Source organism: Polyodon spathula, chromosome 16 (genome assembly GCF_017654505.1).
Source record: "Polyodon spathula isolate WHYD16114869_AA chromosome 16, ASM1765450v1, whole genome shotgun sequence".
Lineage (NCBI taxonomy): Eukaryota > Metazoa > Chordata > Actinopteri > Acipenseriformes > Polyodontidae > Polyodon > Polyodon spathula.
This window is the reverse complement of record NC_054549.1, coordinates 9,951,880-9,968,826: the sequence shown is the minus strand read 5'-3', so window position 1 is coordinate 9,968,826 and position 16,947 is coordinate 9,951,880. Positions and strand designations below refer to the sequence as shown.

The window sequence follows — 16,947 nt, the reverse complement described above, 5'->3', positions numbered from 1 at the left end:
AAGTGAATCAACTGCACACAACCGTGTCAGGGCACTACTCTGCAGTGCCCAACAGAGCATGTGAGGGAGTTTCTCATCATAGACAAGCACGCCAAGGAAACACCAATCAATAATCTGTTTAGAGACTGCTAGGTAGAATTTACCCGCAAAAAAAAAACCGCAGTGACAGTAAGGAAGGGATCAGACAAGGCACCAGTACACAAGGAAACCTTTAATACATGAAATCACAAGGACAGTGCAAGAGGATCACACAACGGCATTCCCGGGTGAAATCTGCAAAGCCCTTCAATCTGCAGTCAGTCGTTTTCCTGAAAGAACACAACAACGAGTTCTGAAATGAGAAACATACAACGGAGGCGATTATCAGAGACATCTGTACAGCACAGCGTTCACAAAAAGTGAATAACACAGAATATACAGGACATCAGCAAGGTATCATGTCAATACATCGTGCACAAGAGAGATTCTTGTTTCAAAGTGCTGCTTGTGAGCACGCCACGATGAGAAAGAGTTAATTGCAGCGCCGATGTACTGTTTGTGTCACACGCACCGGCTGCCTGTGAATTCTGAAAACAGCAGCATTTTAAAAGTAACGCACATTAACACATCTGTAATCAGAAATAACCCTGTCTGCACTGTGCGAGCCCCCTTCACCTAGCGATAGTACACCGCTGAGCAGATTCAAACCAAAGCGCGCTTACCGTGACAAACACCAGCCCGCCGGGGCAGCCAGGATGAGATGCATCTGGGAAAACAAACACACACAGAACTGACAGTCACAGCAATCACCGTTTGTGCATGATGAATGCGAATCGTTTACAATTTCAACATCCCTGTGTCGATTCAGCACTGCGCCGCAGCGAGAGTGCACAGCTCAAACCCGGCTGTTTTGTTAATTGTAAAAACTAATTTTCCAGGCCGGTTTGTAGAAATCATTTATGAAACGACTCCATAATCAATATGTTTCTTACTAATTTCTGATCATTAATGAAGTTATTTGCAAAATTATAAAACTAGAAAGGTCTTAAAGGGCATTTAAAGAAAGTTAAGAACAGTCTCTCCGAAAGTGTAACTTATTTGAAAACCAGAAGTCATTGCGTCTCTTTGAAATTCAGCCCCAGTGTTTTGTTGTCTGTTATAAAACACGAGGCATTTCCCATAAAGAACCATCCTTTCCGAGCATGAAGCTCGACACAGCCGCTCAGGAGCTCGGCTATTCCGAGGGGACTGGGTCTGGATGTTACCTGTGCAACACAAGCCCACTGTTTAAACACACACATCTACACGCAGAAACACGGCGCAGCACAAGCAAGTCTCTCTCTGTGTGCTCTCTTCCACACGAACATCAAAATCATTCAAAACCACGACAGAGTTACAGAGCTCAAACTCACCGTGCTACCCCGGCCGCCATCTTTCCGATCTACCTGTGCGGGGCGTGGCCACCGGGGCGTGTCACCTTGGAAGGGGCGTGGTCAGTCTACGACGCACCTGCGCTTAGAGCACAGGTGTGCCTACAGGTAGGAGGAACAGCGCCGGGCTGGGCAGGTACTGCATCCACTCAAACACGCCGCTCGGGGGTGCTTTGAGGGTTATATTTTTCCATTACAGAATGCTTGAAACGCCCCCTCCCCAAGTTGAAATAGCTTTTGATTAAAATAATCCACTATGCATACATAAGAGATACGCGCTTCACGCCGACGGCACTAGCTTCGCCCGCTGGAGCCCTGGAAGCGTAGCAACCTCAAAGATAAGCTCCAGGAATAGTTCTCAATCCTGATATTCCTCATCACATTATTAATAAAAACTTCCATTCTAACAGTGTTATAATAGCTCTCTCTCTCAATGAGGAACTCACACTACCAGGCAGAATGTTTAATATGATTTTATTTATTGTCATTTCATAAATACAGGAGCTGTGCATATCGTCAGTCCTGAATTCACATTCAGAAGGACGATGCAGTTAGCAAATGCCTGCCAATGAAAAAAAAAAAAAAAAAAAATCAATTAACAATGCAGGAGTGATCACAACCATTCATAAACGTACACAGGTCAAAGTATATACAGACAGAACCGATCTGACGATGAAAGCGTCAGACTGCGCGTACATACAGCCGACTCATCATTATTATTGTCCTATAATTCCTCAGAGGGGACCCACAAGTGCATCCCTGTTTCAAAATAGGAAGCAAAACAGTACAGTCCAGAAAAACTAACTGGGCCACTCTCCTCTGCATTCAAAACAGAAAGGGTTAACACACAACAGCGGTCTTTCTATAAAACCATCTAACGCCCTTATTCCTCAGAACGACATGGCGACCTGCTCTTCAGGACAGTACAGGTGTTTTAAATGTGTAGTATAACACCACGCGATGCAGCCATTCCAGTTAAAAACGGTTTTATTAACTGCGAGAACACCGCTGTACTGGGAGCACTGGTGCCCGCTGTCCTGTCGCTTAAATTGAGACACTACTGCTGTAGCTGGTCGCCCATTATTAGTGCCCAGCTCCCCAATCCAGAGCTGCAGTCTCATGCCAGCACCCAGTGCGGATTACAGATTGGAGAAAAGATTAACCTGAATACTTGTTTCACCAAGCACCGGGGCAACACACTGCCTGCCTGCCCTGTATTCAAACACTGCTGCTGGGGGCACACCTGGGCGGGCACTCGTCTAGAAAGGCATTGGCATGATCTGACAGAACCGCGAGGCAGGTTATATTCTGCAGAGTCAGTGGGATTTGCTGTGGTACACTGCAGTGCGGACAGTTTTATTATTTCACTGACTAGTCGTCTGACTTTTCTGTGCACTAGGAGAGCAGTCCAGGTTTCCAGCGTTCTGGGGGGGGGGGGGGGGGGGGGGGGGCTGTTTAGGACACGTCTGCGCTAGCATGCTGCGGGCCCCCCAACAAGGACAATGACCTGCAGTGGTCTTTGGTTTGAGATACTGGAATCAAAAGCTTTGGGTACTCTAGTCACCCTAATACCGCACATGGCAGGACAGACTCGTTATCTAAACTACCGGGTGGTGCACCAAAACAAACCCTGGTTCAGTACCAAGCTGAAGCAGCTTGCATGCAACAATTCACAGCCATCACTCAACGACCATTTGAGCTGCAAGGATGTCTAATTAAACGATGACGTCATTTGTTTTACATTTCATTCGCTTCAAACTCGGTACGCACCAGAGAGAAAATACTGCAGTTTCTAGTCTTGACAGACATAAAGAATAATCAATCTCAAATACAAGTGATTATAATACTATTGTAATAGTCATCGCTCATTGCCAGGTGCAGGATCGACATACTGAGCGGCACACATACACAGAACCTGCTTATTAGTTACAATACTCGAGCAGAGTTCAGCAAATCAAGCACATGTTTCTGTTGTTTAAAAAAGCTTTTTGCGCTTCATATGGTACCATGCTTCCCATTCCTTGATTATGATTATTATTAATAATCTACATTTCTCAAATGTTAGTTACATGAAGAAACATTGACTGTAGAAATATATATATATATACAGATATATATTTTTTAATGCAGTAACTCCTACTGTCCATAAGGTGGTGCCACAGATGGCTTTATTTAATCCTTTGGATTCCACTCAAAGTATACAGCAGACCGGCTCTGCATTATCCTACATGCAAATTATTATTATTATTATTTTTTTTAACATTACAGTCTAAACTGCTGCCACCTTCTACCGTAGTTCAATCCAGAACATCTTTCACAGTGTGGAAGACAATGCAGGATGATACCCTGCTGGCAACCCCATAGCCACTGAACACTGAGGCTCTGTACATTCAGAGTAACGCAGGTGTAAAACCGTTTCAATCATATCCAATAAAACAGACTTTCACTGGTGATGCAATAAAATACAAACCGAGCCCCTTGCATGCAAACTGTTTCAGAGCAATCCTTGGGCTGAGCGAATGTGAATGGTACAAAGATTAACAGCACTGAAATCTGCAGGTTCACTAGAAGCATGCTACTGTACATGACTGATTGAATCTGGCTGTTAAAACTTCTACCAGTGATGCATGGCATTAACAGGACGAGGAATGGGGAGGGGCAGGGTGGGAAACACCATCACCCACGAGTCTGCTGGAGGAATGTCTGCTTGAGTCTGGGCTGGGATTTGATAAGATGGCATGCAGCGTTACTGGTGGATCAATGAAGAAGTGCTTACAGTGGTACAACAGCCCAGACATTGCTGTTGAAAAGTGACACTGTGCAGAAAATCAGTTCGGGAGGGTTACAGATTCTGCAGGTTGAAGGACTGGGCTGGAAAAAGACTTTTTTTTTTTTTTTTTTTTTTTGGCTTTCAGTATTGGGGTAAAACATAAGTCCCACTGAAAGCTTTTGAAATTCTTTGGCTTCAGCCACATGACAAAAAAAGACATGTTTAGAAACAGATTTAAAACAAAACCAATGCAAGAGACTCTGCACCATTAACTCTTAAAGGTGGATATACTCTGGGGCTCAAAGACTAGCCATGTGTCCCAAAACATTACTGCAGATCACACTGCAGCGGAAATGTTTCAATCGCGGGGCAACCTTACTGATCCCCGAGAATGAGGAACAGTCACTTGTGTCTGTTATATAAGTCTCAGTTCTATCACTTAACTGTTTATTAATTCATTCATATTGAAAAAAAAAGGAAGCATTGTAAAGCTGAAATATCATTTTACAAGTCAAGGTAAACATTGTCTTAATTGTCCTTGTGTTATCATTTCTATGTAGATCCACTGCAAAATGAAAATCAAAAAAAGTAAAACAGAATTCATAGTCTGCAAAGCGAGCGTGTGTGTGCTTTTTTTTTCTTCTTTTAAATATTAATTTCTAAGAGTGCATATCCCCCCCCTCCCCCTTCTTTGCATTCCATTGCAATCCTTTTTTAAATTATTCTCTCCAGTGCAACTCATCCGATTCTGCACTTCAGTTTCCAATTCAGTAAAAGCTCAAGCAATAAGAGGAACAGGCAAAGGTTAGAGATGAAGAACAGTCTGAGTCCAGCGGGGGGCGCTCCGCTCTGCTACGTAGCACATTAGGACCGGTAGTCCTTTTTGCTGTACGGCTTGTTGCCCAGAATGCTATCCACTTCATGCACAATGGAGGAAGATAACTTTGGAAGAACCTGAAAAGCAAACAAAAAAAAACATATTACACGCCTTTCTCAAGAGAAGTCCTGAATCAGCACCCCAGCACCCAGGCTTGTTCCTGCATAGACATGAGCACACTAACCCACACATCACCCAGGCCTGTTCCTGTAGAGACATGAGCACACTAATTCACACAACTCATAACAACAGAATCCCCTTGTGGAGTCGGGTGCGTTTCCAGGAGCACACAGGGACCCTGCAGAGGAGAGCAGGAGAAGCCTCACCCAGGGGCACACAGGGACCCTGCAGAGGAGAGCAGGAGAAGCCTCACCCAGGGGCACACAGGGACCCTGCAGAGGAGAGCAGGAAAAGCCTCATCAGCCAGCACTCACCTGTATTGCTCCAATGTTCTCTATCAGCTGCTCTGTATTGGAAGCCCCCAGCAGGACTGAACTAACGCCTTCGTTCCGCAGACACCACGCTGCAAGAAACGGCACATCATTTAGTGACATCCATCAAAGCAGCGAGCATCGAGATGCATGACCTTTCACTCCACTGGAAGATTGATTATTTATTTTTAAAAAGTTTTTTTTTTAAACTTTATTTTAATTTAATAATTATTATTATTATTATTATTATTATTATTATTATTATTATTATTATTACTGAGAAATGCACACTTATCATGTCAAAAGGTTGGAAAGCTGGCTGGCTGGCTAAGCGCAGAAGTCAATTAGAAACCAGTCAAGGCTATATATTTATTTTTACTATGTTATTTAATGCGATGGCTAAAGTCCGGTAGAAAGGGCTTTAAACATCTGAACGGAAACACTGCTCTTCCTAACGCACCTCTGAACGCTGTGCACAGTGTACCCTACACCAGCGCACCTGCCGTTCTTTGGAGGCACGGACCAGGCCCAGCTCTGCTTTGCTTCTGAGATCTGGTCCACAGACCGGACTGGGTTAGCGGCGCCCGCGGTACATTTCCGTGGCAGTTCTCCACAAAGCGGTTTAAAGTGCCAGTCTCAGGGACGTGACATAAACAAAGGCTGCGTTTTAAAAAAGGCAAATAAATAACTAAACGCCCACTTTATTAAAGAGACAGCATTTTCAAACTTCACTTAAACATTGCTGTCAAAGTGGCAGAATGAATGGTGTGTGAAATGCAATTTCAAAATCTGTCGTCCTGGAAAGCGCCGTGACTATTAATTCTAAACCAGGAGGCAGATTTTTCTGTTTAAAGCTGTTATTTAAAAGCCATGTCATATCAGCAAAGTAGCATCACTGAATGATTTACACAGACGAGTATTCTGTGGGCGTTAAAAACGATTTATCTAGGGAGTATCAGCATGTCAGCCTGTTAATGACTTGTGTCCTCCCTACACCTAACAGAAACAGAAGATGATTTATGTTTGCATTATAAAATGTTTCCTGGGTTAAGCGTCAGGCTGGCACCCTGCCGCTGTACACATCGGCTTTTACAGCTCTCTGCAGGTTTTACAGCCACCCACGATGTGAGGACGAGGTGGCACAGAGTGGACCTGGGTTCGTGGTCTCTAGCCCTCAGTGGACAGTCCACACCACGCAGTGAAGCAGGTTCAAGAGTGAAGGAAGCCAGTTCTTCGGGTTGCACTGTGTCTTAAGGTGGGAGCTCGCTAATACAATCCTAACAGAAACTAGAGCTGGAGGCGGACTGCAAAAGTTATTTTGTAATAATGATTTCCTACTTATTGATTTACTGATTGATTGATTTTCGATCAGAAAGTGAAACCAATCAGCTTAATGGATATTTATCTCAGGTATTTAACCTGCGCTGAACTTGGCTGCAGCTCGCTGTCACTGGTCCCTCGAACCAGCAGCACACACACACACAAAAAACTGAAGTGAGAGTGAGAGAGGGAAGGACGGACAGACAGACAGAAAGAGAGAGAGCGGCAGAGTTCCGTGTACCGATAGCCAGCTGCGGGAGTGTGCAGCCAAGCCTCTCTGCGATTGCCTGCAGCTCTTTCAACTTCGCCTGCTGACGTCGACCTTCCTCGCTCAGGATCTTGTCTTTCAACCACTGGTACCCCTGCCAAACACACACAGCACACACCCAGCTCAGCCTCGGCGCTCGCAAACCTCTTTCACAAGAAAAAAACCCGGCTGCGGGCTTGGAGACTTTGTACTGTGCGACAGCGGGATGCAGCTAAATTTGTAGTCATGCTTCTTCTCAGACTGCTAGAAGCAACATTCAGGAGCTAAATGAACTGTGCGCTGCCAGAACGGTGTTCTGCACACAGTATAAAAATCAAAAAACAAATTCAGCTTACACAGTGAATTTAGTGCTTGATGTCTTTTGAGTCCATTTGAGCTTTTGTTTAGTTGTTAACTAAACGAAAGGATCTATCTTTAAATAGAGTCACTGCGGTACAAACTGAGCTGAATCCCGCACGCAACACCAAGCACAGCCGCTGACTCGGCTGTAAATATTCCTTCTGCTAATTGCTGCTGCCTCTAAGGTATATAACTCAGAGGGATCATCAATGGCAGTTTTCTACGTAAACATTGCTGGTGGCTGAATCTTTCCAGGTTTTACAAGACAGGTGTAGCTGCACACTAAGCTCTGTTTGAAATGGTCCAAGCGGCAGGGCATCTCACTGGATCCCCCATCGCTTGGATCATTACAACAAGGTTATGAAAAACCAGCATCTCTCAAAGTTCATGTGTGTCTCAGTGTGCAGCAACGGTACACGACTAAAACTTTTGCCTAACAGACGGACGTCTCAACAAGGCGTCATTTACAGACACTTTGCCGAAACAACTGTCCACTAGACTAAAGTTTTCTTTCATTTTAAATCAAAAGTCATTTCAAATAAGGCGTCATTTTCAATTATTTAAATGGCAGCTGTATTTAAGGTCCATCGCGGTTTAGATCATAAAAAAGGACCTTTACATGAGAAGACCTGGGAACCCAGTAGTCTGTAAAAAGCATTGAAAACGTCAGCGTGGGCCCAGTTTGTAATGTTTTAAACAGCAGCTGTGGTATTTTAAATTTGCTGCAGTTCAAAGCATTAAAAAGGGGGCCCCCCACTGGGTTACCTTGAGTGACGCTCTAGAATAAGGGGGGACCCCGCTGTCGTATTTCCCCGATATGATCCCACAGGCCAGCGGAGACCACGTCATAGCGCCCACACCTGGGAGGAGAGAGCAAATTTAATCCCCTCCAAGAATTTTACTGTTGCCTTCTTGCTGTTGCACCTGCAGGTGGCGCTGTGTGTCCGTACCTATCTTATGGAAGAGCTCTGGAAGCTGCACCTCCACCTTCTCCCTCTGGAACATGTGGTACTCTGCCTGCTCACAGATTGGAGGGATCTGGTTGAACTGCCGGGCAACGGAGTACGCCTCCTGCAGGAGAAAGATGGGAACAGCAGCAATGAGAGAGGGTGCTGAGAACTACTGGAGATCAAACATTCCTACAAATCTGTCCATCTGGGGGAGTTAACTGTGTGCTTTGAATTTTTGTTGTATATTGAGCTCCGATAGATAGATTTATTTATTCGTTTTTAGGATTGTGTCCATGCATAAGACATGATTTTTTTATATCTGCGATGTTTTACAAATACATTGTGTGCATGTGCTTTCTTGTTAACAATGACTTCCTATCAGACACAAACGAGGCATTTTCCTCAGCTGGGATCTGAACTCTGTGATCTCCTTGCCTGGCAAATCGCACAACTTTTGTATTCTAAAACGGCAAGATCAAGTTTCGTAACAAACACCATCTGCGATACCCTCCCACACCCCCAAACTATGACAACAGTTCAGCCAGACCTAGAATTTAAAAAAAAATCATAAATCACAGCAATTCCCAAAGGTAAAAAAAAAACCCCACTGTTCTAATGGAGTTCTAATGTCAAGTCTGCTTGGGGGCTGATTTCTAGATGCCCTGCTGTGACTCCGCTATGCAGCAGCATCTGGGTCAGACTTGGTGCACAGTCTTGTTTTAAGAGCAGCACGGCAAAGCAGCTGATCGATGGGGGTTTGCTGTAGAGGCTGCTGTATGGTGAGCTGTGGTGCGGATCGACGCTTTGTGAGTGTACGCAGTGCAGTGTGTATATGTAATCCAGGGATTGAAAGCAGCGTTGAGCAACTTGCCATAATCTCCATGGAACTCCAGCGGGAAGTGCCCCAGTACATGGCCATCCCCTGGTTGATGACGTGCGTCATGGCTCGGACCGTTTCTGGAGAGAGAGAGTGTAGAGAGGGCTGTGAAACTGCACCCCAGTGCAATTTGTGTACAATTCAGGTGTTTCAGCTGCGGTACTCTAGGGGCAGGAGAGGGAAACAACTGAAATATTTTACCCCCAAAAGAAATTGATTTCTATAGCAGTATTACAGCTCTAACCAATATGTAATTACTTTACCAATGAATTGACACTGAATTGCATATTTATAATTGTAGGCATGTTTTAAGAAACCCAGTATCCGGGCCCTGTTTAAAAGTCCCTCATCCAGTCTAAAACCATGCAGGATGCGATTTCTGCTGCACAGACACAAACAGGCCAAAGAAAGAAGGATCAGTTATTAGGACCAGTGACAAACAGATCAGTCTGTATTTTTTTTTATATTTGCATTACAAAAACTAATCATATTTTTAATACATTTAAAGTTGCACGCTATCTATTTTTGTCCTTCCATCTCTATGTCCCAGTGCAACTTAAAAAGAAACTCAGGCTGCTTAGCAGGAAAAGTGCAAGCACATTCTGTAAGGAAAATATGACTTGTCAGGCTACAATAACATTGCTAACCGGAATACAAGTGTTGCTACTTTATCTTAGAAAACTTTGTCAAGCAGCTAGGGACCCCCAGTCCGAGCTCTGCAGCACTTTATTTGACATCCATTAACAACAATGCTAAGCCAGTCCTATCAGTAGGAAGCATGCTGGTGTTATGCTGGGGAGGTGGATAGCTGTGCTTCCAAATTCATACAGAATTGTCGCAAAGGGATTGTCTACAATGAAAGCAATGAAACAAGCAATTCCTCCTCTCCAGCTCAGAGTCATTGCCATGCTTCACTACGTAAACATCATTTGATGTGTTTGCATTTTTAATAGTAATTCACTAGCATGTTTGAGAGGGAGGGGAGCGGTTTGCTTTCCCCAGTTCCACTGTAGGTTTGGCAAGGCTAAGGCATTGCTGATCATTTTAACAGACACACGCTGATACAGTCAATTAGGTCTGAATCATAGCGCAGTAAATAAACCTGGAAGCATAAAGACAATCCAAACGCACCCATAATAATAAAAAACAAACTAAAACAGAAAAGAATAAATCTGCACGTATATACATGCTCAGTGTGGAAGGAAGAGAGTACAAACAATGCACATGAAAAAATGAAAATGAATGATCAGGTCTCGGTTTGATTTTATAAATCTCTATATATTTTTCCCAAGATTTTACTTGCAAGATGTTTTTAAAAAAAGGTCAGATTACTTATTTATTTATTTCGAAAGCATTTTATGGTTTTCATTGTTTCCAAAAAAAAAAAAAAAAGGGGGGGGGGGGCACAATATTAAATTAATAAGTATTAATGCCATAAAATGCTTTTGGAAAAGAGAGACAGCCAATACTCGGAGGGTACCGTCCGTGTACCTTCTACGATGAACGTTCTTGACTTTGCAGTGCTAAATGGGTCCCCTGGTGACAAGAAAAGATTTAGAAAAAAGGCTATAATTACAGCACACACTGCAGACTATATTTGACTTCCCGAACCCAGACTTGGGTGGGGATGGGGGGGGTGGGAGGGAGGGGATAAAGCCAACTGCACTCATAATAACTCCACGGATGATCCACTGTTTAGATCAAACAGTTTTTCAACACACAACGTCTTTCACATCCAGTTATTCTGTCTATTAGGTCCTGAAAGCATGCAGCGATCCCGGTGTAGGTGCGTTTTTTTTTTTTGGTTTGTTTGCTTTATTTTGACCTCAGCTGTGGCATTTGTTCAGATGGCGAGTTCTTGGTCTCAATGGGTCGATGGAAAGGGTGGTGGTGGGTTTGCTGTATGATGCAACAGAACAGATGAAAATCAAAGCATAGAGACAGAGAGAGAGAGAGTGGGAGCATGCTGTCAGGCAGGGCCACTCTAAGGTGGAGCGGCCCCCCTCTGCTCTTCACAAAGCCGCAGAATGGAGGCGACCTCACAGACAGTTCTTTTTTTTAGATCGGTTCAAATGAAGAGAAGAAGGAGTCCGAAAGCAGCCAAGCGACACACCTACCTTCCATGGGCGTGTTGGGGTCGGGTCTGTTCGCAAACACCACGTCCACGTATTCCAGCTGCAGCCGCTCCAGAGAAGCCTTTAGCCCTGGAAAAGGAGACCGCAGCATTACAGCACAACAAGACGCTGTGTCCCACCCCACCACGCCTCTGTATGGGAGCACTGCCACGGTTACATCCAAAATGCATCGGAATTCACAGCGGCAAAGACGATTACGAAGGAGCTGCTGAATCTCTGGGGCGGGAGGGGGCAGTATTGCATGCTGGGTTCCTACGGTAGTCCTACCTTCTATGATATGTTTTCTCGACAGCCCCCTTTCGGTCTCTGCTCTGAAAAGAAAGGTAACAAAGAAAATGGTTGCAGACAACCCAGTAAAAGCAAGAAACACAATAGCAGGGATCTGACAGTTCAAAGCCTTTCTATGCGTTCGGGGCAAATCTGATAAACCTTTTCAAAAACTACAAAGCAATGTAATGTATGCTTATGCAGTTGGCCGGGCGAAATGCATCTCAACATTATGGCCGTGTTTGTATCCTTGTAATGCACCGTCACACTTAAAGAATATATAGTTTTTAAAAAGTTTTAAAATTTGCAAAGACATACTTTCCACCCCAGAATATTTTGGTTGTGATGACCAAGCTGGAGCGCCTGCGAGAAAGAACACAAACAGGAGAGAAAAAACTGCTGAGTGAGGACAAACAAATCGAGTGTACACAGACATTACACAACAAATATAATCCAGTGAAATCAAATAAGTACTTATATACTGACAGACAGACAGCAAGGGTTACCTCCATCCTTTTTTCTTTATTATATTCCCAAGTACAACTTCTGCCCTGGAAAGAGAAAAAAAATAAGACAAACAAAAGGCTTAGAAGTTTGAACTGGCAATGTAAGAGCATTTAAAAAAAGCCAAGACGAGTGTTTTAAAAAAAGAGTTTCAAGTTGTAATTTAAAGGGTTTTTTAGAAGAGGGACACAATGAAAAGACTGCGCTGCCAAACCGCGAGGGATAGTTAGGGGTCCCTGGCACAGCATGCAGAGTGACAGATGGGCGAGACCTGGCACCATCTCTCATCCGAGAGCACATGCAGAGAACACTGCAGTGGCACTCCGGGTTTCCTGCTGCGTGTTTCTCTCTCGCACCGCAGTACCTACTTGCCAGCAGCGTAGACCTCCGCCGTATCGAACAGATTGATCCCGTTCTCATAGGCCAGCGTTATCAGCTGCTCTGCCGTCTGCGAAAACACAAGAAAAAAACAGAGAAATTCTGAAACAAAAAATAACAAAAAAGGGTTCTACCTATCTCATAAATACTAAAGCCCAAACTGACACGTTTATTAATGTCCAGAAATATTCAAGCTACAAGAAAAATAAAAAGCCCAGCAGAAGCCCTTACCTCGTCAGTAATCTGACCTCCGAAGGTCACCCATGTTCCTGCAAAACAGACACAAATCCAGCATGATTTATGGGAACAACGAGCCGCTCCCTCAGCACAGCGATTCCTGACATTTCAAACGGAGTGCGGCAATGCGGGATCAGCAGATCGCACAGCTGTGCTTCATATGCGAGGTGCTGTGACGCTTCCCGTTGCAGAAATACAGTGCCCTTTATTCCAGAAACTACACATGCCAGCACCTTTAACGCAACCCATTATCTTTTCTGATGATCTGACACTACGCTGTAACCCAACTGAATTAGACTGAGGACTGCATGGCGTACAGTACGGTAGCAAACAGATAAACAGCAATGGACTGAGATCACTTTGCGCTGCTCAATCCCAGGGGCACTCACTGTACTGCCGTTGTTTTGTGTGTATTGTGTGTTTTGTGCCTCCCTCACATTTTAGATGCCGTAGTCATGTCAGTTTTTCCTGATCTTGACTCACTGCGTTGCTGCAATTACTACCTTCAGGTATAAGGATTTGGATAAGAAAGCCACCCTTTTATACTGCAACTGATTATCTATTTAATTCATGTATTTATATGCTCACCTAGACCAAGGCATGACACCTTCAATCCAGATTTTCCGAGGTTTCTGTTGAAAGTAAAGAAAGCAGAGTTTCAGCAACAGATATTATTCAAGGCAACACTTAAATGAACGCTGGAGGCTGGGTACAGATCTGATGATGCTCTGCAGAGAATCACTTACCTGGCACAGCAGTGTTGTGTTTAACATACAGATTTGCAACCCCACAGTTATATTGTTTTCCTGCTGCGCAGCATTATAGACATTCAGTCGTCATCAGCACAGACCCAGCTGCTATTGCTGGGAAAGGGATCCACAGAACATACGGCAGAGGTGGGTGCTGTGTCAGAACACCAGCTACTGAAGGTTAGCTTTGAAATTCAAAAAAGGTTACAAAAAACTGAAAACTAATTTAGCAATCCCCCCCCCCCCCCACCACAGCATTGCCTGCTTCACATCTCTCACTGTTCAAGCAAAGCTGCACAGCCAAAAACGTCAGCTGCTGTCCGGTGTCAGTCCAGCATGACCACGTTTTGCTGAGGGAAGGGATCAAACCCAACAAAAAAAAAGGAAACGCCTGTGCCTTTTCTTTCTTACTGGGGACACACCAGCATCTCGTTTTCTTCAGGACCCAGCTTAGCCTTTTTTAATTACATTTTTTAATTAGAAAGCTTCTTTCGGTTTTGTCAAATGCTTGAAAATGTTTGGCTTTCCACTCCAAACTTGATTTGGTTTGGCTGCAGGCATGCCCACTCCTTGCTGATATTGTTAATAGCGTTCTGTTTTATAAGATTTATGCAAGCAAGCCCAACAGCTCTAGTATAATCTCAGAAGAGAACACCCACCACGGAGAAAACAGCCAATCATAAAACATTCTTACCAATAGCATTACTTTTTATAACCCCAATTTATTGCACGTTATGATATCAAGTGACGATGACAAACACAGCTCCCCGGGGACGTCCCCAGCCTCCACTAGAAGTCTCGACCTCAGATTCACAGTCCGTGTGCTAACTCTGTTGAGGAGTCAAGCCCTGCATTGCACGCCGGTCTCGAGCGATCGTTTTCAGACCTGCCCCTCTTACTCTGCGGGAGAGCGCTGAACTTTCTGACCCCATGGGCGCAGTGGACAGACAGGTTCCCGCGTGCGTGAACGGAGCCCACCCCTCCCAAGACTCAAATCCAAGAGTGAGGCACAGCTATCCTGTTACTAATCTCTGCCTGCTCGGCGCACAAATGAGGGGAGCTCAGTTTCCAGTGAAATCAAGACAAGTTTCTGTCGTGCACAAAGCGGCTGCGACAACAGCTATCATAACCGACAAAAACTGGCAACTACAAGAGTGGAAATTGTTTTATTTTTTATTGATCGTTGTGCTGTACAGCCAGCTGCAGTAATGTTCTGAAAAGTACAGCAATCAGCCACATGTGTAATGCAATATAAATACCTAGCACAATAAGAGGCACAGGAACTACTAGCATTGAGCTTTGCAGGACCAGAACATAGTGATCAATTATTGAATGCCACGCTGCTGGATAGGATTCCTGAGTAGCGCATTATAGCTTGGCTGATAGCTCTGGTGTCATTTTGCCTCTGTTTAAGAGGTAAATCTTCTGTGCACAGCAAGCAACCCCGGTCAGGAATTGTTTCCACAGCATCATGTAAATATAAAAACTCGCTCTCACCTTGCCCATCACTCAGCACTCTGAATTGGCTGACTACAGTAAGCCTGTCACAGAGACACACTTGTTTAAAAATAAAACACTTGGTTTATGACACTAAGTATTTTATGTTAACCCACACATTTTAAAAGCAGAGTGCACATTTCTCATGAAAGAGTAACTCGCCCCAGGGTTAAGGAAGCTGGAACCCTGACGTTTTTCGTGGTGAAAAAGCCATCTGTCTACACAATGTACCTGCTAAATATTTCACCCGTGCTGCTCAATACTGCATGCAGGACTTGTGTCCCCAGTCTGAGACTTCAGTTCAGATACAAAGACGACATCCTTGCTAGGATTAAGTTCTCATTAATGTTTTGTGACGGAGCCAACGTGTGCTTCCAGACTGCGCAAGGAAACAGAGATGATTCTTGACATTATTAAATGATCTATGGCTAGGGGGGTGGAAGATTTAAACCAGCGACTCTCCCCCTCTCTCCCTCTCAGTTGTGATCTTGCCATGGCATGTTGAGTAGCTGGATCACAAAACTATAATAAAAACGAACAGAGCCAAAGTGACAATGAATTACATCATGAAAATGCATCTCATTGTGACTTCTATACAGAGAAAAAAAAAAGATATAGATTTAGATGCACATTTTTTTTTCCTTTTGCTGACGTGCACTATTCTTAAAATCTATCAAATATTTCAATAAAACGGATGCACAGGATATTAAGAAGAAGCTTTTTTTATTTTATTAAACTGTCTCTTATCAAATGGGTAAAGGATTACGCTCAGGGTGGGTAAAGAAACACAGTGGTGCTCAGCCACTGCGCCCTGCCAAACAAAACAGGATCATTTTCCACTCTGCATCGTCCTTACTGTCCAACCACCCACCAGCACACTGGCAAGACATGAAACAACTACCCTGCCGAGGGGAAGCAAAACCAAAGCAGCTAACTGTGTGCTGGAGAGTGATGCTAGAGCGAAGGTGGGTGGGAGGGAAAGGTCATTTTAACAACATAAGAAAGTTTACAGAAACCAGAGGAGGCCATTCGGCCTATCTTGCTCGTTTGGTTGTCAGTAGCTTACGTTTCTGTGGTGGATTTCGTTGCTGGGACAGGGGGAACGCTGGAGACACTGTAAAATCACACGGTGGTTTTGTGATGCTCAGCACCAGGCTGCAGTTTCTTTTCATATGGTACGTTCTTTCTTTGCATTGAATTGAGAGTGAAATGATAAAACAAGCTTCGAATGGCAGAAAATGCCATTCCAGTTATAACCTGGTAAGAAACTGCTGATTTAATTCACAGAATAAACACAGAGCACAGTGACTGTATGCAATGCTGCAGGCCTGGTATTCCTGGTCCCCATGCGAGTGCGTCAGTCTGCTTCCTTTGCAGCTGTCGAGATGAAAATGCCACTAAATCACAGCGCTGCCTAACAATGAACTGGATGAGCTGGTCGGGCAACCAGGGAAGCTCGGCTTTGAATAGCAATCAGAACAGGACCTTGGGGGGACAGTAAGGGTTAAATAACTGGACCACACTGTGAAGGGAAGCAGGGATGTGTCGTCAATGAGATCTGAATAAATACTGAGACTAGAAAACAAAACCAAAAAGCACATACAGGACAGACAGCCGCCCTTCTCTAACCGGTATTCACACTGAAACAGGTCCTGTTTGGGCTACATTCTCAAAGCTATCTATTCTAGCTATTCTCAAATCTATCTATTCTAGCTATTCTATAAATCTATCTCATTTTTTTTTAAAGAAAGTAGAAACAGACCCAATAAAATAACCAAACCAGAAATGAACACCTAAGACTTGACTAATGACGATTTTGGAGTAAATTGTTTTGTGACGGGCGATGAGGGTGTCGTGTACCCCAGTAGTGAGACAGCGCAGGTATGGAACGAGGGTGTCGTGTACCCCAGTAGTGAGAGAGCACAGGTATGGAACGAGG

The 16,947-nt window shown here is 44.2% G+C and overlaps 1 protein-coding gene and 1 long non-coding RNA gene across 9 annotated transcripts in view; both read right to left on the bottom strand.

The window, feature by feature from the left end:
* Positions 1 to 185: 185 nt before the first annotated feature.
* Positions 186 to 1,712, bottom strand: LOC121329181. The gene is made up of 3 exons (XR_005951745.1): positions 1,392 to 1,712; positions 702 to 745; positions 186 to 331 (listed from the first exon to the last, which is right to left on the bottom strand). It is a non-coding gene; the product is annotated as an uncharacterized LOC121329181 (long non-coding RNA).
* A 1,462-nt stretch (positions 1,713 to 3,174) lies between these two features.
* The window catches only part of LOC121329169 (voltage-gated potassium channel subunit beta-2-like), a 58,127-nt gene continuing 44,354 nt past the window's right edge, over positions 3,175 to 16,947 (bottom strand). For all 8 annotated transcript variants that reach the window (XM_041274581.1, XM_041274582.1, XM_041274585.1 and 5 more), the window contains 13 exons: positions 13,351 to 13,394; positions 12,757 to 12,794; positions 12,516 to 12,595; positions 12,150 to 12,194; positions 11,962 to 12,006; positions 11,644 to 11,687; positions 11,359 to 11,445; positions 9,236 to 9,321; positions 8,365 to 8,485; positions 8,180 to 8,274; positions 7,049 to 7,169; positions 5,491 to 5,579; positions 3,175 to 5,133 (listed from right to left, as the gene is read on the bottom strand). In XM_041274581.1, the coding sequence (XP_041130515.1) occupies positions 5,044 to 5,133; positions 5,491 to 5,579; positions 7,049 to 7,169; positions 8,180 to 8,274; positions 8,365 to 8,485; positions 9,236 to 9,321; positions 11,359 to 11,445; positions 11,644 to 11,687; positions 11,962 to 12,006; positions 12,150 to 12,194; positions 12,516 to 12,595; positions 12,757 to 12,794; positions 13,351 to 13,394 (985 nt within the window). In that variant the 3' untranslated portion in view covers positions 3,175 to 5,043. The remainder of the gene's footprint in view (positions 5,134 to 5,490; positions 5,580 to 7,048; positions 7,170 to 8,179; positions 8,275 to 8,364; positions 8,486 to 9,235; positions 9,322 to 11,358; positions 11,446 to 11,643; positions 11,688 to 11,961; positions 12,007 to 12,149; positions 12,195 to 12,515; positions 12,596 to 12,756; positions 12,795 to 13,350; positions 13,395 to 16,947) is intronic.